The sequence below is a fragment of the Agelaius phoeniceus genome, chromosome 1, assembly GCF_051311805.1.
Source record: "Agelaius phoeniceus isolate bAgePho1 chromosome 1, bAgePho1.hap1, whole genome shotgun sequence".
NCBI lineage: Eukaryota > Metazoa > Chordata > Aves > Passeriformes > Icteridae > Agelaius > Agelaius phoeniceus.
This window is the reverse complement of record NC_135265.1, coordinates 64169759-64194435: the sequence shown is the minus strand read 5'-3', so window position 1 is coordinate 64194435 and position 24677 is coordinate 64169759. Positions and strand designations below refer to the sequence as shown.

Sequence of the window (24677 nt, the reverse complement as noted above, 5' to 3'; positions counted from 1 at the left end):
AATGCAGCACTGATGGTAGGACTTGTCAGGAAAATTAATCCACAAACACCAGAGGTTTATGTCCAAAAAGGAGACAGAGGAGTCCCATTACTTTATTCTAATAAAGGGAGAGGTCATGGGGCATTTCCCCTGGGGTCTCCCAAATTTTTGGAGGGCACTGCCTCCTTTTAATCTTAATTTCCCACCTGCATTTCCCTCTCTCTTTCCCCACTGGCTGGGATACTTGAGAGGTACAGATTCCCAGAAATGCCTAATACCTAAGACCCCCTTCTAATGTCTTCAACCTCCCCTTTGTCTTTTCCTTGTGTCAATTAGTGGAATTCCTTACGGAATTTATGCTTCTTTCCATTGTTTCTTTCATCTCTCAGTATTCCATTTTATTCATCAGCAGACCTACAGTTTGTTTGTAAATACAAATCTTTCATTCAATTTATCAATAAGTGGAATCCTTCCCATTGTTTCTTTAATCTCTCAGTATCTAGCTTTATTTACCAGAAGGTCCACAGTTTGTTTGTAAAGACAAGCCCTTCATTCCCTTCAGACTGGATGATCTCAAAGGTCTCTTCCAGCCTTGCCGATCCGACGATTTCATGGTTCTGTGAGCGGGGGAGTGTCCATCTCCACCGCATCGAGCCCGCCCCGCCCTCGCAAGCACCGCCCCTCCGGAACCCGGCCCGCCCGCGCCGCTCTTCTCGGCGCGCCCGCTCCGTGAGCCGTAGAATCAATCACCGTCCCTGGCAGCGTCACCTGCCGTGTTTGGCCGCGTCCCGGAGGCGGAAGCGGGACGGCGCCTGTGGCGGAAGTGAGCCGCCGGGACGGCTTGTGCTCAGCGATGGCATCGCAGTAGTGGCGACGACAGCAGCGGCAGCAGCGGTTTCCCTCCTTCCCGTCCCCTTTTCCGCCGTCGGGACCGGGTGGTGCGGCCATGGTCGGGGTCCAGGCGGCCGCGAGCGGCGGGGGGCGCGCGCTGCTGCTGCTGCTGTTGCGGCCGCGGCCTCGCGGCTCGGACGGCGCCTCACGTGACGGCCGCGCGCCCGTGTCCCCCGCGCGCCGCTGCCTCGGCGACTGGCGGTGCCCGCCCGTAGCGCAGCCGGGCCCCGGTGGCAGCGCCGTGTGGCGAAGGAGCGGCGGGAGCCGGCGGCAGCGCGGGGAGCGGGGTGAGCCCGTGGGCATGGGGCGTTCTGAGAGCACAGGGAGTTCGGGCACCGGGCGTAGGGAAGGGTCCGCAGAGCAGCTGAGGGAGCTGGCGCTGTTTAGCCTGGAGAAAAGGAGGCACAGGGGGGACCTGATCGCTCTCTTGAGCTGCTCGAAACGGGGGTGTAGCGAAGTGCAGGGCAGCCTCTTCGCCGAGACAGCCAGCGACAGGATAAGAGAACATAGCCTCAAGCTGTGCCAGGAGAGGTTTAGGTTGGACATTAGGAAGAATTTCTTCACAGAAAAGGCGGCTGGAGTATGGACTGGGCCGCCCAGAGAGGTGGTGGAGTCACCGTCCCTAGGGGCGTTTAAGGACGCGGCTCTCAGTGCCATGGTCTGGTTCACAGCGTGGTTGGTGTTGGTCAAAGGTTGGAGTCGATGATCGCGAAGGTCTTTTCCAACCTAATTGATTTTATATTGTGCCTCTTGGCAGATCAGCTCATGCCCCACCTCACGTTCATTCTGTCAGGGTTGTTTATACACTACAAATCCCAGTGGAAACAACGCACTGTCTTAGATTGGCTTTCAGTGTTGAAAGTATTTTCTTCAAAAACGGTAAATGGTAAATTGTGAGTGATTACTTTTCTCCTAAATGGCAAGTGATGAAAGTTCACTTCTTTAACAAAGAAAGGACAGGGTGTGTGGATTTAGCCCTCCACCTTTGAAGTGCTCACAGGTCCCACCTCCTGAGGTGATTCCAGTAAAAGAACAGCTGCAGGACCCTGTCAACTGGAGGGATTTTTTTCCAGAATATTGTATTCCTGGAGAGCTCTTGTAAGGGGAGCAGTAGTGTAGTATCCTGTTTTTCAGCTCTTGCACATAGAATTTATTGATCAGATGTCTTTTCACTTCCAAGCAGGCTGTGGTAGTCTCAACACAAATTATTTTGTCATAAGTGAAAAACATTCTGGGTAGTAAGGAAACTCCTGGAAAGCAAACGTTGATAAAATATTCTTTCTTAAGAAATAACTTTTTTTTTCCCCCCCACAGATGCAAGCATCTCTGTATCATCTTTACAAGGCAAAGAGAACATTTCCTTACTGGGAAATAGGAGGCTTTATTTTGACACTCATGCACTGGTATGCCTCTTGGAAGAAAAAGGTAATTTGTTTGAAACAAGTAGCTATTTTTAATGGTTTTTTTGAGTGGTTTTTTAGTTTACAAAGTTTTTTACTTTTCCTTGACATGCAGTGTTACACCTTGATTTTTATGGATTTTTGGAGGCTTATCTATATACTAGGAAGGGACATAGGGGGTTTTCTTGGGCTTCAAAAAGGAAACAGTGAGCTTATATAACTTTGTTTGGAATAATTTTTACCCTATTGGTACTTGAAAATGCTAAGAAAAAATGAAATTTTAAGAACTGAGAGCAAAGAATCCCAGAGCCTTCAAGGCAGTGATTTAAAATGTTTTAATTGGATTCCTTCGTATTTAGGATAGTACACCTGGAATATGCACCAATGTGTTACAATTGGATGGAATATGGACTACTTTGTACAGTGCAGCTTTTAGGATAGAGCATAGAATACTCTAAAAATAGTATTATGCTAAAATATAGATAATGGAATAGATAATTTTTAATTCAATGCAGAGGTGGGAGAGGTACCCTAAGGTGAAGCTCAGTACAGCTGAAGTGACTTGTAACAGTTCTTCATTCCTAAAATGGAGATCCCAGTCCCCTTCCCTGCCAGGTGTTTTCTTCTTTTTCCATGGGCCAGGAGCTTCTCAGGAAACTCTCCAGCTCTTTTTCTTGTTTGGTATTCTGAAACACTAGTTTAATGAGTTGCTGGATCAGTTGAGTGAGCACAGGTCAGAGTGTCATGAGGATAAGAGGAGAGGGAGCCTTTTAGTGGTAGTAAACTTTTATATCAGCTCAGCTACTGAAAGTGACTTGCTCTCAGCTGTGCTTGCTGATGCTGAACTGCTGGTGAGTTTTAAATAATCACGCTTTTGCAAGTGTTTCTTTTCATAATGATTAACTCTTGTTCGTGACACTTTTACTCCTACATTTTGAGGGTGGAAAATGTGAAGGTATTTTTAGGGACAGTGTTTTAATATAGTTTCCAGTATATTCAGTTCAAAAAGTTTGTAATAGGCACTCAGAAGCTGGTAGACCTAAAATCAGGACAGCTGGCTGTGGTTTTAGTGGTTGAGTTTTGTACCTCTTCAGTGGCATTGAATTTTATAGTATAATGACGTAGCTGCTTTTCAGAGTCAGAATTCTTGCTTGCTCATGGAAATAACCACATGTGAGAGATGGCATTCCAGAATAACTCTGGAGAGCTCCCTCTTTATCCTGCTGATAGTATAATTGTGCTGTACTTGGAAGCGGTCATCCTATGTCACAGACATGGTTTTGGGGTGGGGAAACTTGCAGGTACTGACTGTGTTCTTTTGTTAGTGCTGGATCAAGAGTTCTGTGTTTTATTATCTTTCAAAAGTGACATTTGTTGTAATTTGGTGCTGATTATGAGCAAGTGGCATTTCTGTAAACTGTCCAGACTTGGATCTCTCTCTGAATGTCACTCTTTGTTTCGCTTAGGGTTCACCACTCAGCAGTCGGAGGTCATTGTATCTGCATTAGTGAAAATCATGAACACCAACCTGGATATGATTTACAAGGACATGGTCACCAAAGTACAGCAGGTTAGATCAGAGGCAGTGGTGGGGTTAAAATAAATTAAAGCCTTGTATGCCTACTAATGAAATATGTGTTGCTATTTATTACTGTTATATACTGCATTTTAAAAGTTTGAAGGTGAAGAGCAAACATTCCTCTGTATCTATTGACTGGTTCATTTTGTCTTGAGTTTATCAGGTAGTTACCAAAGTGTTGTGATGGACCTGGATATTTTAGTACTGTGGGTTGGTGTGCAAACCACAAGTAGTTTTTTACTTTCAACCTTACAGTAACAGGACACAAAGTTACTGAGAACTCTTAGACAGTCATAAGAGGTATTCAGTGCATGGACTTGAATTTCTACATTTCTTTTGTAGACTTGTAAGAAGGAAGTACAGATCCCCTCAGTTATTTACCATCCTCTTATATAGTACTTGTTTGTTTATCTCTGTCTCCCAGTGACATTTATGTTGTATTAGAATACAACCTCCTGAGGCTGCTCTGTGAGCCTGGGGTCACAGCCCCAGGTCACCTTCCGAGCACAAGCTGCAACTTGTTTCATAATAACCCGGCTGCTGTCTGGAGACAGGAGGAAACAGCAGCTGCTCTCTCTGTAGTTTAACAGTCTTAGCAGAAGGTGTCTCATTAAAAACTGGGATATTGCAAAAGTGGATTTTGTGGAACTTTCCACCTAGGGAGGTTTCAAGCCAGTCTTCCTACCTTTTAGGTTGTAGGCAAACCTGCAATTCTCCTCTTGTGCTGAATTTGTTCCACAGTTACTCAGGGAATGCCATGTTGAAGGGTCCTTTTCTCCCATGGTTAGTTGTATTTTACAACAAGCAGTCTCAGCCTCCTTCTGTGCCTAGCTTTTTTGAATGAAAGTTGTTTTGTGTTGGATTTAATGCTGCTACTGGTGGTAGATGTTTTCTGAGACTTAGATTTGACCTCAAGTGACTTTCTGCCATTAAGATGCAATGTGTAGGTTTGTACAGCAGCTCAGGAATTGTGTGTGCCATCAACACTGGGCCATATGGTAAATTTTTACTTCCCTATAGCCTTTGATTGCACACGGTCTTCTGCAGAAAGAGAACAAAAAATTGGAAGATTTGGAATGTTGTGGATGAGCTATTATCAATGTATTACCTTGGTTAGATAAAACCTTAGGGAAAAACAGATTTACATGTGTGTATATGTATAGGCATGAAGAAGAGAAAGAATATGGAAGATTCTGGTCTCTGTTTGCTGAGTCCACTGAGGAGAAGAGAGAACAAGAGCAATCTGGAGACACTGAGGAGTAAGAAAAGAGGTGTCCATGCAGTACTCTCTCTGTAGACCTTTTGTAATATGTCCAGATTACTGACCCATATTTTAAGTCTCGTGGTCAGGTGGCCTGGAGAGGCATCTTTAGATGCTACTTAGAAATAAAATGTTGCAAGGTAGAATTGCATTTTGTGACAAAACTGAAGTTAGATCGCTGAGTCAAATTTGTAGGGGTCTTAGTCCGGAACCAAAAGCAAGGGACTACTTATTAGAGGAAGATCTTTAGTAGAGAAGGCAGTTCTTATATGCATGTGTGGGTAGGGTAGGTTCTAGAACAATGTCTACAGACTTTTCCATCCTTGAAAGTTGCAGAGAATTCTTGTTTTTCTTCTGTCAGTTCAGTGTAATGGACTGAGAAGAGCAATTCAAAGCATCACTGTGTGATTCTGAGCAGTGAGGCAGAGACTTCCTTGCAGGGAGAGGCAAGAAAGGAGGTAATTACAGAAGAGTATGGTTGTGCTGAGGAATTTTGGTCTGAAGGCCAGCTTTCCTCATTTGGCTCAGAGACAGCTCTGCCTAATGCCTTTGCTAGCTTAAGAATTTGATGACTTGGAAGCAAATGTTTCCTGGGCTAATAATTGAATTATTCTGATCTGTGTTAGCACTGCCAATTTTGTCAGACATTACCAACGTTTGAGCCTAACTTGCTTATTTTGTCACTGTCACTCTATCTTGCTTTCTGAAACTTGGATAATCAACCTGAAATTGCTGAATTAAAAATTTCAGGGCACCAAAATAGTCCTTCATATTTGTAGGCACAGATGAGGAAAAGTATTATAGTTGTGATATGTTCTGAGGGTCTTCTTCTGTCTTTTAAAGGAAATTGCACTTCAGCAAGTTATGTCCCATATTGCTGGTGTGAAAAAGGACATGATTATTTTGGAAAAAAGTGAATTTTCAGCACTTCGTGCAGAAAATGAGGTAAAAATTACTGTCTTGGAAAGTTCTATTCTAGAACTTGCTTTTTTCTTTTTTTTTTTAAATAATGATGTAGAAAAGCATCTTGTACCAAAGGAAATGACTGGGGCTGGGATGGTTTGGCACCTTCATTAATGACCTTGTTGATGGAACAGAGCAGAGGGCACTTTTGACAAGTCTGCAGATGATCCAAAGCTGGGAGCAGCTGCTGATACACCAGGCATTTGTGCTTCCATTCAAGGGGACGTCAGCAAGCTGGGAAAATGGGATGACAGGAATCACATGAAGTTGAACAAATGGAAGTGCCAGTTGTGCCCCTGGGGAATACCCTCAGGCACCAGGACAGGCTGCGGGTGACCAAATGGAAAGCAGCTTGGCAGGGAAGACCTGGTGGACACGAGGTGCCCCATGAGCCAGTGCTGAGCCCTTACGGCAAAAGCAGCCAGCACCCTCCTGGGCTGCGTTAGGATGGCTGCCAGTGGGACACTGCTGGTTTCTGCCTCGTGCTGTTGTTTGGAAGGGCACAGTACTGAGGAAACATGCATGGGTATTCATCTGTACACATACTGAGGACATGCAATAGTGCTTGGTTTGCCTGCCTTTTCGTATTATGGATTATAGTCACTGTTACTGATGATGCAAATTCTGTAGATTTCTAGATAGTGTGGTTTTATATACAGTAATAAAGTCTAAAATTTTTTTCATACTCTCACAGAAAATAAAACTTGAGCTCCAACAGATAAAGAAGCAAGTCACGGTAAGATACCATACCAATATAATTAAAAATTAACACCTGTCTAATTAGCTGGAAAAAATAAAAAGTGCTACTTTCAGAATTTCATTTTCTAAGCTGTGTTTAATTGTTATGATACGTGTGATACTGAAATTGCTGTTGACAGTACACTGTGATCTGCAGCAAAGGCACTTTCATGCATACCACATTTATGGGGACAGGAAACTGTGACTAGTACAAGAGGCAAACCAAAATATAACTGAAGATACTTTTATGTCCTTAATTCAGATTCAGAAAGTAGCTGCCATGTCATGGTTAAGGCTGAGTGAAGTTCTGCATTTAGGGCTGCCTGTACATTAAAGATGCAGCATACATTTAAAATCACAGTACTTACTAATTGTGGGGGTTTGATTGTTTGGTTTTTTGGGTTTTTTTTGTTTGTTTGTTTGGGGTTTTTTGTTGTTGTTGTTTTTGGTTTTGTTTGGTTTTTTTTCTTCAAAGACTTTCCCGTTACCTGTCCAGAATTTTAATGGCTTTTTAAGGCCACCAAGTTTGGGACCATTATGTTTGGTCCCATTTGTTTGGGAGCAAATGATCAGTGCAAGAAAATAGGCTGTGTAGAAAGCTTACTCTGTTTTAAAATACATTTGGCATCTAAGTTTTGAATTGTAATTTATTTTATGGTTTTAGTTGCATGTAAATGAGTTATTGTAATTCACTAGTAGAGCATCAAGGATCTCAGTCATCTTTTCTTAAAAGCTAGATGTGTTTATATTTTACTTTCAACTGTAAATTCAATTCTCACAAGGCTATGTTATATGTTTGCTCATACAAAAAGACACAATATAAAACTTCAAGGAAAATTTTTATTTATTGATTTATTAAACTGTAATGTATTCTGTTGAAATAACAACTAATAATAAATCAATTAAAGTTCAAAATTCGAACACAGAAATTGAGTAATTATTGTTCATGCTAACCTAATGAGTTGGCATTGGCCTACTTGAGAAATGCTTACTTGGTTCTAGCAGTAGAATCTCCCAGAACATTAGCAATCTTTTGTTTCTCCCACATATTCATCTGATCAGCAGTTTGCCACATGACAAACTGTCAGCTGGTTGAAATTCCTGCCAGGAGGTTGCATTAAAATGCCCCCTGTCACCAGGAAAAGCAGGACTCACAGCTATTGATAAAGTCAAATGCAAGTGTACAACTTAATAAACTTAACATCAAACTTTTAAAAGTTTGATGTTTAAAAATGCAGTAAACATTTCCTGACTTTTCAAATATCTATAGCTTTTTCTAAAAATCACAGATGTAGTCTTTGGAAACAGATTTTCTTTTTTACACTGGAAGGTGAGAAACTGCTTTGAACATTATTTTGAGCATCAAGATTGCTTCATGGAAGAAATCCAACTTATAGGTGTAGCCAGACTTGGGTTTCTAGATATCAGAGAGAGTTACAGGATATATGAAACGTTCTCTGCATTTATAGAGGATGTGCTCTCATTATAAATACTTATTTATAAGTATTGTAAATACTTAATACTTCTGAAAATTATATACCTTAATTGGAGATCTATTAATGAGATATAAAAATAAAGATAAAATGTATTTGTCCAATTCTTTCTGCTTATGATAAAACAGAAAATCTTGCTTGCTGCTTTATCAATTTTTCCCATTAGGATGAAATTACCAAAGTTCATGCAGATAACAAGTTAAACCTAAACCTGGAGAAGAGCAGAGTAAAAGAACTGGTAAGTTTTGGTTACTTCTAGAAACATCTCAACACTGAGTAATCTCCAAATTTGGGTAAGAGCATCTCACCCAAAGAGCATTTTCCTGCTAACCTATAGTATCACTCAGCTTCACGATGGTAATAATCCAAGTTACTCATCCTTATGCTGGTATATGCAAGGTGCCATGTTTAGGTCTGTATGTCTTACCTGTTTTGATCTTGTTTTAATATCAGGATTAACACATTACAATTAAATATATTAGATATTTAATCTAATATGCTGACTAGCTGCCTAGAGGGTTTTCTGTTTTATATTTCTTTATCTATTTACATGCTTACTATTGCTTACACATTTTGTTGAATCATCATTGGAGATGTTTCATTTCCCTGTATCTAGTTTGTCAAAAAATACCTATTGTGGAACTAGTTGTAAATTTTATTTTTTTAATTGTAAGTTATCCTGGTTCATATTGCTTTTGAGCTTTGAAATACCTGGTAGATCTGAATTTATGTAATCTTAAATTAGGGTAATGTAGATGTAAAATTAGAAGATTAATGAGTTCTTGAATTATGCACAACATTCTAGAGTTCTATTCTCATAGATTCTTTTTTTTAGTAGCTTTTAGGATCTCAATGAAATGGCATCTTCTAAATTGAAGGATCTTTTAATAACTTTTTCTAAATTATTATTTCTTTCTCAGTCCTTATTCCTAGGTGTGTTATAAGGACAAGTTTATGTAACTTAAAGTACTTATCTTCAATGTAGGCAATAAGAACTGTTCAAGTAGATATCATCTTCTGTGTGTGCCCCTAGAAATAGTGAGTGCTTAGTTTAGGTAATGGCTGTGTTGATATATATTATATCTGTTTAAATAGATGCAGTTCAATATAATGACTAGATGCACTCAATATAATGACTAACAGTCTGTTAGCCCATGGTAGATGCTTGAATAAAGTACAATTTGAGCAGGTAGACTTCTTGTTTAAAGGTTAATACTTCATGCTAATACTTTTAAAATCATCATATGAAATGTAGTCATTGTGTATATGATAAGCTTTGCAACAATTTGGGCTTACAAAACTTATATGACACCACAGCAGTAGTGATAAATTAGGCAGCAGCGTTTTCTTGTGTATTAATGTAGGGAGGATTGTGGAATCTGGACTTTGGTATTTTGTGTAGAACACAACTTTATTTTGCCTCCCAGGAAAGGCAAACTGCATGTCAACTTTCTCTTAAAAAAGTTGACCAACTTTGTAATCTGTTGTGCAACTATAATTTCATAGTTTCTATGGAAACTGCTCTTTTCTTTTTTTTTTCCTCCCTCACCATTTAATCGCAATGTGTGAACAGAAGAGGAAAAAGGCAGCTGAATAGGGAGCAGGTTGTGGCACTTATGCTGGGTTGGGGGAAAGATGTAATCCAGTATTTTCTATAGTCGGCACAGCATCATTGTTATATTTACTTCAATTGTAATGTGACTAAGTACTGAATATCTGGCTTTCTGAGAAAAAAAAAAACTAAGGATATTTGAAGGTTACAGTGCATTCTTACTAAGTTACTTTTCAGAAGATAAATGTCTGAAGTGTTAATTGTTTTAACTTGAAGCAATAAGTAAAATGTTCTTATCCTTCAGTTTGATGTGGAGTAAGTGCTTAAAGAGGATTTCTTAGTTTGCCTACACTGATATTGGCAGTCCTTAATGTTTCAAATTTTAAACACTTTATCTTTTATTTTCTATAGTTTATTATTTTATAGTCTCTTCTACTTTATTTCTCAGAGAATCCTACACTTCTTAGTGCACATCTCTTTATGTTGTAATTTGTCTTCAGATATGATTTAAAACTTGAAGTACAGTACAAAAACTTGTATATATTTATGTGTTCATGCATCACAGTGTCTCTAAGCTTGGTGTTAAAAGCCTCAAGATGTATCTGACAAAATTGAATTTTTCCTGCACTGTGAAAAACAAGGACTTAAGGGGAAAATCTCCCTGTTGAATTTCAGAGTGGGAGGTTTAGCCTTGTCCTTTCTTCTTTTTTTTTATCCACTATGTTTATGTTGTTACAGACGTGATGATGGCTTGCACTAAAAGGCCAATTTCACTGTCTTAAGCCTAAGAGTAAAATCCTTGAGTCTGACCTAGAGAGTTCTAAACACAAAACAAAGAAACATCCAGAAAGCTTGTAGAATATAAATAATTCCAAAGATGTGTATTTGGCTAACTGCATCTATTTAAACAGATTAACTCTTTCAGTCCATAAAATTATTTTAATTCTCATAGTTCTTTTGAGAGTGATCAGTTCCTTGATGTGAGGTCCAATTCTTGCATTTCTACCAAAACATAATTTTTTTTAGATTATTTTCTAAATATTCTGCCATTTTGACACTTTGAAAAATGGGGATTTATAAAAAATGTCTGAATTTCTTTTTTTTATCTCTGTCTTCATTTTGCAGAATCTAGTGACTCCATTAATTGTAGACATGCTGTTATTTGTCTTTATATAATTTTCTATGTTTGTAGCAGCCTGCTGTCTTTTAACTTCAACTTGAGAAAAGTCAAGAGTGCAAACAGAGATCTAGATCTTTAAGGAATGTTTTTCAGTGCTGAAGCATTTATGTAGATTAATCTGATTTTAATGTTAAAATTAGATCACCTTCCAGAGTGAAGGAAAATAAAGGTGACTTTCCACGTGGGAATGTCAATAGATAAGGTTATTGCTGTTTAACTCAGGATTCTGAGATGGGTGCCTGATGACCTTAGTACTCTTCACTGGAAGCTGGTGCTTTATCAGTTGTCTGTGAATAATTTATTTTCTCCAGTAGTGGGGCAGGAACCATTATAGGTGTCAACGTAAATCAAGTTCATGAGTCAGAAAGGTAGCCTGCTTTAAAGGTATGATTCCTTATTTTGGATTTAACTTCTCCTTGAACCCAAATAGCCATAACTTAAAAATAAGCCGCAGCTTCTGGTGATCCACATACAAAAAGCTTCACATGCGATACAAATTTTCTGTTTTTAACAAATATACCATGGAATGACAGGTCAGAACAATTCAAATTGTGAGTGCATATGATGCTGGCTGAACATTTCGTTGATACCTGAGTTTGGTGTGATTTAAAAGAGTTCTCCCCTTCCTGAAGGCGGCAGATGGTTCAGTCTTGATTGTGCTTGTATGCCAGAGTCACTGTTTAGAGTCATAGGTCCTTGCTTTTCAGAAACGCACAGCTGCCAGCCTCTCTTCTGGCTGCTTACTAATATATACAGATTTTGTGGAAGTTGAGTGTCTGAAGAACTTGTTGCACTTCACATTTTTGAAGTGTGCTTTCAAAAGGACAGCAGATACTCTACAATGCTGTCTCCCAAGTGCTGTAAGACAATAATCTTGTCCAGATTATATGTTCTGTGTAACCTGGAAACAAAGAAACATGCTTTTAAGTGGGGAAAAAAAGTTTAAGGACAGTATCATGTTTAACTTCTTTTTTCTCCTTCTAGTATTCACTTAATGAAAGAAAACTACTTGAAATGAGGACAGAAATAGTGGAATTGGTAAGAACTTAGTAGCTGATTATCACATGGCAAATCTTTTTGTACTTGTGTTATAGACCTTGTATCCTTTTTGAATTTGGTGATGTCCTTAGGCACTTTAGCTTAAGTGTCTACAGAACAAAAAGACCTTCATATATATTATTAGACCCTCTGCATGTATATATGAGCCGTTCAGTAGTTGCTTTGTTTTGAAACCTCATGCATGTAGTATTTTTTGTAGATGAAATTCCACTCACAATGTGAAATTAATTCTTTCCCCCGTGTTTAGGGAGAAACTCATTGCTAGACTGATTTGCCTTTGTTTTAGAGGAGTTTTTTACCAAGCACCACTACTTCTCTTTGTTTCCTGAATTATCCCTCGGAAGTCATCTAGCAGTAAATCATTAACTGATTCACAATGTTTCACTAGTGCTGATTTGAAACTATCAGCAGCTCAGCAGCTGTTGTTCTTAGTTTATGAGTTGGATTTTTCAGTCTCTTCTGACTAATAATTCTATCCCATGTTTTTTTAGCGGAAATCTTGTCTTCTGTCATAATCAAATTCTGAATTTGTAGCTGATGTTGTGGTAAAACTCATTGCAAGACAAAGACGTGTTTTTGTGACACAAGACCAATTCTCAGTTTTTCTAATGATCCATAAATCTCTGCTCCAGTATGACTTAGTCATGAGAGGCTCTTAGGCTTCTCAGTAGCTGTAAAAATTGAGCAGTGACTTTAGTCAGTGGGCTGAATGACAGATTGAAGTTAATGTTTATGCGGTTAGATTGAGATAAGAATGCATCCAGTTCTGCCAGTTTCTAGATTACTTTTTAAGGAACACGTAATCACATAAATTTCCTGGGTTCACCAAATTATTCAGTTCCTTGGATACAATCAGCTAAGAAGGAACTTGTTGTCTTTGAATAAGGTCTGTGTTAGCTCAGCTGGTTAGAGCATGATGCTAATAATGCCAAGGTTGTGGACTTCATCCCTGTACAGGCCATTCACTGCAGAGTTGGACTTAGGATCCTTGTGAATCTCTTCCAACTCAGAATATTTTGTAACTTCTGTAAGAATGCAAATTAACATGTATTTAAAGAGGAAGCAAAAATACAACTTGAAGAGATGGGTTAAATTTCTAAATAAACTAGGAAGTGTTAAAATTGCATCACTTTGTTGCTTTGCTTTCTAGCATGCACAACAAGACCGAGCTCTGACCCAAACAGACAGAAAAATAGACACAGAAGTTGCAGATCTGAAAACAATGCTCGAAACGCACAAGCTTGATAATATTAAATACTTAGCAGGTAAGGAGTCTGGCGGTTATCTCTGGTGGTGACACTGCCAAACATTGTTAAATGTTTGGCAAACTCTCAATTGGCTGTATTTATAAAGGCCCTTATTAAAAAAATAAAACAAAACAAAACAAAAACAAAAACAAAAAAACAAAAAAAAAAAAAAAAAAAAAAAAAAACAACAAACCAAATTTGAAATTAGCAGCCTTATTTCTGTACTTAACCCAGAAGAAGTTTCCTGTGATTCACAAATGTATTTTGCATGGAATTTTTTCAGGTTTTTGTCCTTCTTTGTACTGTTAATAATAATATGTGTGAGAAATCTGAAAGACTGCCTGTTAACAAGGACCAAAAAGTTCTGTGCTTGAATTAATTTATGTAAGCAGTCTGCTGTATGCATTTTCTAGGATTTCTTCATCCATCTGATGGAGATCTCTGTGCAAAAAGGAACATTTCAGTTTTTCTGACTATTCAAGGCCACATATTCTTTAAACTTCCATATTTACACAAGTGCTTAGAGAAAATACTATATATGTGTGCTGACATTATTGCCCTAGGTAATTTAAACATTTTGACATTTTACTACTGAGCGTGCAGTACTATTAAATGAGGTTTGCCGTAGAAAATTATTCTGATTTAGATTTTCTGATTATTTTTTCATGGTGGGCTTTGTCAAAAGTACAGTGACATAAGCCCAATAGTACTAGTATTTCAGACATATCATTTAGAGAGAACCAATAAAATGGAAAATAAAAGGTGCTTTATTAAAATGAGAGGAAATTCTTTTCCCTACCATTCCTACTCAAAAACAAGTTGAACTCTACATGGAAGAAAAAATAATTTAAAATATTTTGTATTGTGTTTGAAGGACTCCCATTGCAAACAAAGGCAAAAATATTTTGTGTTTATGTCTTGAAATAAAATTTTTATTTCATTGCAGTAGAAATTAAAAAAAATTAAAACTAATAAGCCTTGTTTAAAATGGCTTTCATTCATTTGTTTGCTAAATACTTGACTGTGTTTTATTAATTCCATTATTTATTACCTTGTTTTACATCTGTAACTTGTTATATTGATCTTTTTGGAATGGTAAGCAAGTAAGGGTTTCTTTCAGCCTTTTGATAGTTTTCCAGCATTCTTTTTTTTTTTTTTCTCCTTATTTGTCATTTTTCATACTCTTCCTACCTTGAAATGGTTTGTTGTAAAGGAAAAACTTAATCTCTCACATGGAGAGAAGTGAACTTTTGGTGGGGAAGTCACTGAACTTTTAGTATTGTAGTAAGATGTGTACATTGCTTTCTCAAGAGATGTTTTGAGAGGTATTGATTTAATGTTATTTAATGTCAATATTAATGCCATTTTCCTTCCATCTTTATTTTCTTTCAGGTTCAGTATTTACATGCCTTACTGTAGCACTGGGATTTTATCGTTTATGGATATAACAAAACACAAATTTAAAGGGACTTCTTTGCCTGAGATTCTGAAAAAAGGAAGTTTTTTATCTTTACCTGAATTTTTAACCAAATCTTGACTGTTTTATTTATTATTTTATAAAGCAGACTGTGTTGAGAATGTAACCAAAGACGTGCCTAAAAACAAACTGTGCACATACCATGCCAACATTGAACCTCACCTCTGACAGAAGCGCTTCTGCTGTTTCCCTCCATTCTGAGCTGCAGGGCATCTGCTGCTGCCTTCGTGTAGGCAAAGACTGGCATTCCTGACAATGGAGTGGGCCTGCATGCTGCAGAGAAAATCAATGGAATTATGTTCCATTGCCTGCTTGGGCAGGTTGGCCAGACTCAGTTGCATGTGTTGGACTGAAGTATTTATTATTAGTGTAAAACTGAAGCTACGTGTTCTGTGGCTTGGAGGCACTCTTGTATAAGTGGAGTTTGTGCTATCTGAATCATGCTCACTTCCCTCCCTCTAACACTTGTTCTTACAGTTACTATGATCAAATATTTGTTTGGCTATTTTTGTAACATAGCTATCAGCTTTTTTTCCAGATGGCTGCCCAATCGGTTGTGTTCATGAACGAGTCCTGTGTAAAGATAGCAGTGTTTGCTGCTGGTTTTGTTTGTAAGGTATTTCTAGAGATTTTTGTCACTAACTTGCCTTTGGTAGATGTAAGTATCTGATACTCATTCCATATGCTAATTGCTTACCTTACCGCTGTAACTGGAAGTTGAAAATGCAGTAACCTACACTGGTTGTGTTAATTTGTCCTTAGGCGATACAAAGTGTCTCAGGTGCTGCCTTCTTGATGAAAAGGAATTGATGCTTCTAGAAAGGAAAGAGATTTTAAATGGTGGTTATGAAGCAGGCTCTTAGGCAAGAGAACTGCAGTACCAACAGTCTTCTGCGGGGTTTACTGTTTCATTTCTTAAAAAATCATGTTGATTCTTCAAATTTGGAACTCTGATAGTAATGACAATAATTGAAGCAGCAGTGGATACCTGTAAAGATGTTAAACCCACATGAATCAGGAAGTGCCACTGAAAGCAGTGAAGAAAGATGTCCAGTGTATCCAGGTATCTGTCATTCTTCCACTGATGAAATGATTGTTTTAGTAGCCGAGCTGCCATCTGTGTTCCTTCACTTAAGGGAAATTTCCCTTTCTGCTTAGGGGAGGAGGGGAGCTTTTATGCACTGGTGATAAATGCTGTTAGAGCACAATAATGGCTTTGCTTAATGAAAGTAAAGCTTTTTGGCTACTTTGTGCCTGTATTGTAATAACCATTTAACATTTTTGTGGTTGAAAGTGCCAACTTTGATCATGTGCAAGTTCAGAGGAAGAGATGGTTGCCTGTAACAATACTGTACTGGCCTGAAATAAAGAATTTTGAATATTTCATAGAATATGATGTGTTTTCATTATAAAAGCAACTTTATTTGAAAATTGTCTCTTTGGCTGAAGGTAAGTCACTGCTCATATGAAGTCTTTGAAGATAAGAATTTGCAAAGTCAACAGCTCCTCCAAGACGCTGAAGAGAAATAACATAAGGAAAATTATTATTGTAGACTAACTTAACAGCCCCTCTAAATTAATGAATTTATACTTGAGAACGTCACTTTTTTGTTTAAAAATTTATTTTTATATACTAAGTTACAGGATTTGACACCTTCTCAAATTAGAGAAGCAGTAATTCAGTTTTTAGAATGACTTTGCTGTTGGTCTTATCTTCCCAAGGCAGATGGTTCTATATACGTCCATGGAATCAGTACATGTTGGCCTGCAGGCTTGTGCATCTGACAAATAGTTGCTAAAATAAGTGTTTAAGACTAATTTTAAACATAGGGTCTATTCTGCTAAAAACAGATACTGTGCAAATAAATTTCTATTTTGGGCAGGTGGAAGGAGGAAGTGAAAGATTATAGAGCACCAGCATCTTGGAATTACCAAACTGTCAGCAAACCAGCACTTCTTGGTGTTTAAGCAAGGAATAAAGTCAATGTGTCATTCAGGAAAAATACACTATAAATAGAACATAATTATTGTCTCCTAATCCATAAAGTCTTCAAGGGTGTGTAAAAGCTTTTTATTCCCAGTCTTTGTGCAGCACACAAAATCTTCTCTTATTTACTCGTCTTACCACTGTGTCATCATATATACCACATGTATTTATTGGCTTTCCAAAAATTTAGAAAAATCCCTCCATATATTTCCAAATACAAATCTGACAAAGAGATTTAAACTCAAGGAACGAGCATTTTGGTACAGGCAAGAATCTGTTACAGAATCACAGAATGGTTTGTGTTGGAAGGGATCTTAAACATCATCTTGTTCCACCTCCCCTTCTGTTGACAGGGACACCTTTCATGGATCAGGTTGCTCAAAGCCCCATCCAACCTTGCCTTGGAAATGGCCAGGGATGGGACATCCACAGCTTCTCTGGGCAGCCTGTGCCAGTGCACCACCATGCTCACAGTAAAGAACATTTTACTAATACCTCATCTAAACTGGTGCTCTTTGAGTTTAAAGCCATCACCCCTTGTCCTGTCACTACATGCCTTTGTACAAAGTCCCTCTCCAGCTTTCATGTAGCCCCTCTTCAGGCACTAGAAGGTGCTGCAAGGTCTCTCCAGAGCCTTCTCCAGGCTGTACAGCCCCATCTCTCATCCTTTCATAGGAGAGGTGCTCCAGCCCTCTGAGCATCTTCCTGGCTTCTGGGTTTGCTTGAGTAGGCCTATGTCCATCTTATTTTGGGACCCCAGAGGCAGATGCAGCACTCCAGCCTTGGTCTCACCAGAGCAGAGTGGCAGAATCGCCTCCCTTGCCCTGCTGGCCATGCTGTTTTTGATAGAGCCAGGATACAATTGGCTTTCTGGGCTGCAAATGCACAGCTCTTGAATGTTGAGAGTCAAATGATCACTGAAGTAATAAATAAAAGCTCTAAGTTGGCAATTTTCCAAATTTGTTTCTGTAAGACTCTGTATCATGCTGTATGTTGTGTCTAATTGGAATCATAAGCAATTCTAAATGTACAGATATTTTTCTGCTTTGATTTTTAATTTTCAGAGCTCTGTCAAAAGATGCAAGTGAAAAATAAATGAGATTGTTTTACCAAAGAACCACTTCAGCTGTGAAAACCTGCAATAGCTCCCCAGTGATTCAGAAATCACAGAATATTTGCAGTTGGAAGGGACCCACAAGGATCATCAAGTCCAGCTCGTAGGTAAATGGCCTGCATGGGGATCAAACCCACAACCTTGGCATTATTAGCACTGTGCTCTGACCAACTGACTTAATCTCATCTATCTGTTCATTTCCTGCCTGGCATAAAAAGAAATAAAAAAGAATTAAAAAAAAAATCCAGAAATGTTAGATCTCTTTGGTTCTCTCTTTAAGTCAAGCTGAAGCTGAGCTCCGGCCCTAATTTGCTTTCAAGAAAAGTCCATTTCTATTGTGAGCATGTAAGAGTAAGGGTCTGTCTGTACAAACACTAGTTGTGAGTTTTTCTTGTGAATTTCCCCATTTACATAGCAAAGACAGGATGTTCTTTAAGAATTTTTTTCTGGAGAAGGAAATTGAGAATCATTTCATTTGATGGAAAGCCCGAGTTGCACCAAAGCTTCTTTGTGTTTTGCAGAACAAATTGGGATCCAGAGTTCTTACAAAACTGTATTTACTTGTGATATGTTACTGGGAGTATCCTGAGTTTGTCCATTTTGTTTCCTTCCTGTTTTCAGTAAAAGTCCACAAGGGAGTGGTCTCCCTTTCACTGGTATGTATTAGACAAATTGTTTACTTCAAGTATTTTTTTACTATTAAATCCCATGCAGTCTAGCCCCTTCTCTATTAGAAGTGTTTCTTGCATCATTCATTTCCCAGAATGTTGTAGAGTTGTACTTAAAACCACAAGTTGACAAATGGAAACATATTTTTAATGTAGATATGAAATCTGCTTCAATTTTACCAACCACAAATGTTTTGGTTTACTAGAATAACACTTCTCCTAGTTGTGAATGTTCACTTAAATGACCTTTCCAAAAATGGTGAAATCCTGTCTCCAAGCAGCTATTAACAGTACTTCAAGATGTTTTGAGTCATACTGCTTTAGTGGACTTTTCTCTTCTTACTCTTGCTACCATCTGCAGACCTTGCACAGGAAAACTGGTGAGGTTTTTCATGTGGTTTGGGATTTTGGGGGGTTTTAAATCTGCAAAGTTAGGTAAATTCACATAACTAGTTCTCTTGAACTACTGCAAGATGTGAGCAAGACTTAGTTTTGCATCTCTGCATTGAGTTTCCAGGAATCAAGTAAACTACTTTTATTATGATTTCTAAAAATTATCAGAACTCTGTAAGACAATTTATTGTTTTACAAAACTTCTTTTTGAAGTCTCTTTAAGAAATAAGTAAACAGTAAAATAATTTTTTAATGTTTTAATATATTTGAAAATTATTTATTAGTTACAAGTATGAATGTTTTCTTTTAAATTGTTTTTCCTTTATTTATATAGATCTTGAATTTAAAGGGTTGTTTGTTGTTGAGGTTTTTGTTGTTGGGTGTTGGGGTTTTTTTTTTAATTTTAGAATAAAGATTTCTGTATAAGCAATACAGTTCCTTTAGTCTCTAAATAGACAGTTCATTTACAATCAAATATGTGCCTGGAGTTTTGGGGGTCACTTTGAGCAAAAACAAATGCATACTCCCTTGGAGATAGATGGCCTGCTGTGTCTTTGTTAGGAAAGCTTCCTTTGGCTTAAAACATATTTTTTACCCTATTGCTAAACATTTTAAAGCTGTGGTGTTGCTTCTTTATTTCAGGCTCATGTTCTATGTCAGAGGAGTCACCCCTGATCCTCAAACATGCAGTGTGAGAGGATCATAGAGATCATAGAGGAAAACACACAGTGTTTGCACAGTGTTCCTTTGAAGTCTGCCCCTTCCAAGGAGGAAGATTCTGGTTTTCTTGGGAGGGTGCCTAGCTGGTATCGAAAACAAAAGTACTGGAAATGAGTAAGAAAATATTGCAGCAAATAAATATCAACCTTGAGCCAATGTTTACCCCCATAGTGAAGCATGTCAATGTGGTGTAACATTTCAAATACCCCACGTCCCCCCTGTCAAACTCTTGGAAGTTCATTAGGTTCCCTGGTGTATTCTGAAGTTATATCAGCTTGATTCGAGTCATGACTAATACTACTCATGAACAATCTCTTCTTGTTGGATGAGTAAAAATGTAGTAAGGGGAAAAAAGAAGGGTGGTGTGTTGTTTTGGTTGTGGTTTGTTTTTCTTTCCCTGCAGGGAAGTGGCACATGTTCTGTGAGAACTTTAAAAAGAGCTGTGTGGTACATGAATATAACAGTGGCATATTTATAGCAAGCAACTGAATCTGGTCAAATGCAGCTTGTATACAGGGCTCCAGGGTTTACATCAGAACCAACAGAGACAGTAATAGTTGTCTTGGGGGGGGCGGGTCAGGAATGGAAACACGGCAGGTTTCTCAGCTTGAAGGGAAAACTCAGCATTTATACTGCTTGCACTTCAATCTCCAGCATGCTTTGGTCTTTCTCCATTGTTAATTGTGATTTTGTCCAGAATAATGGGTCACTCCAAGTCATTCTCCTCTCTTTACCCAGGATCTGTTTTCTTGTGGCAAAGGTATACTATGTTTTATACACTCACAAATTCTCACAGCAATGTATGAAATGAATAAATACCAAGGCCACTTGTATTTAAAGAAATGAATGCAAGAATGAATAAATACAAAGGCCACTTTTAAAGGCTACTTACCACAACCAGACCCAGATAGTGGCAGGAGATTTTAAAAATCTTTTATATCACGGCTTTAACAGAAGTCCATTCCATTGCCTCATGATTTACATGCAGAGTTCCCTTGTGTTCCTTTACTCCAGCTAAGCCAAGGACCTAACCACCTAACCAAGCTCTTCACTGAGCATTTGAAACCAAATAAAGTGACAGGCCTGTGCCTATTAAAAAAAAGACCTCTGCTGGTGCTCAGAAGAGACTGAGCACACCTACCATGGATCTTGCACATCGATTTTACATTTTTGTTCAGTTGGTTTTTTGATGTAGTTAGTTACCTTGTCTCATGTGTTACATTGCACCACCACTCAGAAGGACTGGGATTTAAGAAGTTTTTTAAGAAGGAGCTCAAGCTATATGGAAATTGAGGGGGGGGAAAGTGCATAATATGGCTCACACTTCCAAAGATCCATAGGAAAATTACAGCAGAAATGTTAGTATTTTCATTCCCCCTAAAAGGAACTATGTTTAAAAATAAACTGAGTTGATTTTTTTCTTTAATCCTTCTAGCCACCTTCCAGTCTCTGCACTGCAGCATGCTCCTGTATGTGAATTGTTTCATTTTTAATAATCTGGTTTGGGCATGCCCAAACTACAGCTCTTGAAAAAAGCTATGTTGAGATTACTCTCTCTTTTTACTACAGTAAAAATGCATTCAAGACTTCAGCACATTTAACAACATATTGTCTGCTGAGCTGCTTAAGTAGTTAACATGTCTTGTTTGCAACAGGGTCCCAGTTTGCCCTGAGGTATCAAACCACACCTGACAAGTTATAAATTTGGTGATTCATAAGGTGCAGCTAACTGCAGGGTTGGGAATGTCTGATAAACAGTGGTAGTCATCTGCTAACAAAGCAAAAATATGCTCACTGTGAAAGGTAAATAAATGTTCCATAGAAACCTCATCTCCATTTACTTAAAAGTCAGTTTTTTGAAAGATATTTTCTTTTTCTGCTGTTACCTAGCAGGAAAAAATTAAAAAAAAAAACCCCATAGCTCTGTACTTGAGTACTCTTAGCTCATTTTCCTTTGCAGTTCCTATCTTCAAATTTTCAATATGTCATTTAATAAATTATTAGGGATTGTTTTTGTATGCCATTTGTAGTTTCAATATTGTTTTCAAGCTTTCTTGTTCCTGCCAGGTTATAGAGAGATTTGGAGGAGGCAGGGGTTGTTTTTTAGTGTGTTCTTAATGAGGGCTTTAATGTATTTCTTAATAAAACAGTGTTCAATGCATTAAAATATGACCAAAGGCTCCCTTGCAAGCCTTTACTTGTTGACTGAAGTTAAAGGCTTATTTATATGGAGGTTTCATATCAGTCCTCTGATTGATGCTTGTTTAAGTTTTTGTACAAATTGTATTTCAAGTAGCAATTTAAATATTTTTGTACACTTTCAGTACATCACCACATGCAGCAAAACCACAAGACCCTAAGGTACTCAAATATCTCTGAATAAAACAAGCCACTGGATGGCATAGAAAGAGATACAAATATGGGGGGGTGGGGGAGGGGGAATTGCAACGCGCTACAAGTCTGTGTACTGTATAAATATCTAAGATACCAAATAGATAAGACAGTAGCAACGGTGAAAGAAAACATAAGCAAAGCCAATCTCTTTGGTCCACAAATGAAGGTTGAGGCATGCAGCTCCTCTTTGCTCTTGGACAAAACCCAGCAGTGGAGACAGGCAGCTGTTCAACAACTGCCCTTGCAGCAAACGTGGCTGTCTGTTCCTGTAACTGCTGGTAGCAGTGTGTTTACCCAGAAATTTCTTCACTGTGAAGGTGGTGAGGTACTGGAACAGGTTGTCCAGAGAAGATGTGGTTGCCCCATCCCTGAAAGTGCTCAGGGTTGGATGGGGCTCTGAGCAGCCTGGTCTAGTGAAAGGTGTCCCTGTCCAGGGCAGGGGTGTTGGCAACAAATAATCTTTAAAGTCCCTTCCAACCCAACCACTCTCCAATTCTATTAAAGTGGAGTGTTATTTTGTGTACTCTTCTGCTGTCCTGGGATGAAGCACATTATTGGAAATAAGTGAAGTTTCATATAAGCTACATTAGACTTGGTGTGAAAATCATAACGTAAGCATGTGATGGGGGTTGGCTGGTTTTTAGATCTTTTACCTATGTTGCTCTAGCATACTGTGTTTGGGTTCTACTTGCTAATGACCAAAGGCTGATTGTTCCTTGCTAATTACCCTCACTGAAGTAACAGCTGGGCTAAGTGATGTGGTGATAGATCTAAGACAATGAGCTGTAGCCATGCTGGTAAGATTTCTGTAGAGAGATTAGAGAGATAGCCTATAAAAGGCCAAAACCAAGGAGAGCGAATTGCTTCTTGAAGCACTGCCTCGTGGGGAGGGGGGGGGGGGAGGGGGGGGGTGGGGAATACTTGAAATATATACAGATAATGAAAGGGAAAAGCTCAAGAAATGGTAACATTAAAGAAGGCCTAGGACCAATAGCAGGAGCAAGTTAGTTGCTAAGTTACGAGGGCAATTTTGGACAGCAGCCGTGTAGGCAAGGATGGTTTAACAGGCCTGTGCTGAAGTTCCCATGTTCAGAGGTTACATGGAAGCATTATGTCAGCATCAAATCATCAGACACAGAGTGCAGCAATTCTGTTGCTGGGAAAGATACCTGCACTGCCAGGGAAGGGAGCGCCTTGCTTTCCACTCCGCATAGGGCCGGGAGAGCTGGCCAGTGCCACCCTTTATGCCTCGCTCAGTCCCACACTCAGATGAGTCCCTCAAATTCCAGCTCCTACTGGGATAATTATACAGGGAAATCCAGCTTTTGGGAGCAGGAAGGTAGTTCCTGACTGCTTTTCATAGCACTTCTTACCAGGTCTGCAAGCACTTTGAACTTCTGCCCTCAGAAGAGATCCCAGCCTGCCTGAAGACGAGTAACAATGACCCTTGGTATAATCTTTTCTGGCAATGGGGATGAAATAGGGCCACTGAATAACAAAGAGACACTCTGCTCTTTTGCTGGGATCCCAAGGGCTGAAGGGCTTTTGTCACAGAATGGATTCTAGCATTTCCAAAGACAAAGGATGGTGAATTCAGTAATGAGTCCCTAGCTAGCCAGCATAATAGATTCGCTCTATTTAAACCTTGTCCCCAGAGACCTGTACGTGGGTTGCTTTTTTTTATTTGTGGTCTCTGCTAACACAGAGTTCAGATCGATGGAAGTGCTCATGAAATATGTAGCTGGCACTTGTGATGGAGATTGATGAATATGGCTAAGTACAGCTGTGTGTTACAGAGACTTAGTTCCTTGCACTGATACTGTGGATTGATACAGGCTGTTGCCAGAATCTTTATTTGATTCTTTTTGGTATGTGATAAATGTTAGTCAGCTGGACAGACTTATGAAGCCACATTTGATCTGTATGACAATTATGATTTTGTTTGAGCTCTTTCCCTAGTACATCCAATTTCATTTACTGTGGCTTGCTACCTCCACTCATTCAGGGAACTGTTCAAATAATACAAAGGAAAGAATACTTGGAAATGTAAAAGGAAAACTGCACAAAAAGAATAGCTTTATCAAGAGTAGATTGTGCCAGACTAATGTGGCAGCTTTCTTTGGTAATAACTGTATAACAGACTTTCTAGGAAAAAGAAACACTGTGGATCTAATAGATATTGACCACAGGTTCCACATAATCTAACTTGAAGGAGACACAAAGATAATGCTGTTAAGAAGTTACCTCATGATGGGAAGACAAAAAAGAATTCTGTTCACTGCTGTTCAAGAAAGACCAATTCAAACTGTAAGTGTTCCGAGGAAGAGCTACCAGGCTGTTCAGGAATATGATTCACTTACCCTAACAAATGAAAACTGAAGCCAAGCAGACTCTGGGAATGCTCTCACTGGTGCTATGTTAGTAGCAAACACAAGAAAAAGGAAAGAATTGTTTAAGGTGACAGGCATAGACTTGCCACAAGTACACTTAGGGTGGAAATTATAAAGGTATTCCTGACCATCAGAGAATTTAGGGTTTGGAATAGGAGTCCAGTAGAAGCAGCAAGAAGAGATGGGGTTGGA

The 24677-nt window shown here is 38.8% G+C and overlaps 1 protein-coding gene across 1 annotated transcript; it reads left to right on the top strand.

Annotated features, from left to right (window-relative positions):
* Positions 1 to 723: 723 nt before the first annotated feature.
* On the top strand, positions 724 to 16210 carry MCUR1 (mitochondrial calcium uniporter regulator 1). The gene is made up of 9 exons (XM_054646532.2): positions 724 to 1157; positions 2185 to 2295; positions 3737 to 3840; positions 5954 to 6055; positions 6768 to 6809; positions 8471 to 8542; positions 12021 to 12074; positions 13246 to 13360; positions 14735 to 16210. Exons 1-9 carry the CDS (start codon positions 926 to 928, stop codon positions 14788 to 14790), a joined length of 888 nt encoding a protein of 295 aa, XP_054502507.2. The 5' UTR covers positions 724 to 925; the 3' UTR covers positions 14791 to 16210.
* Positions 16211 to 24677: the final 8467 nt, after the last annotated feature.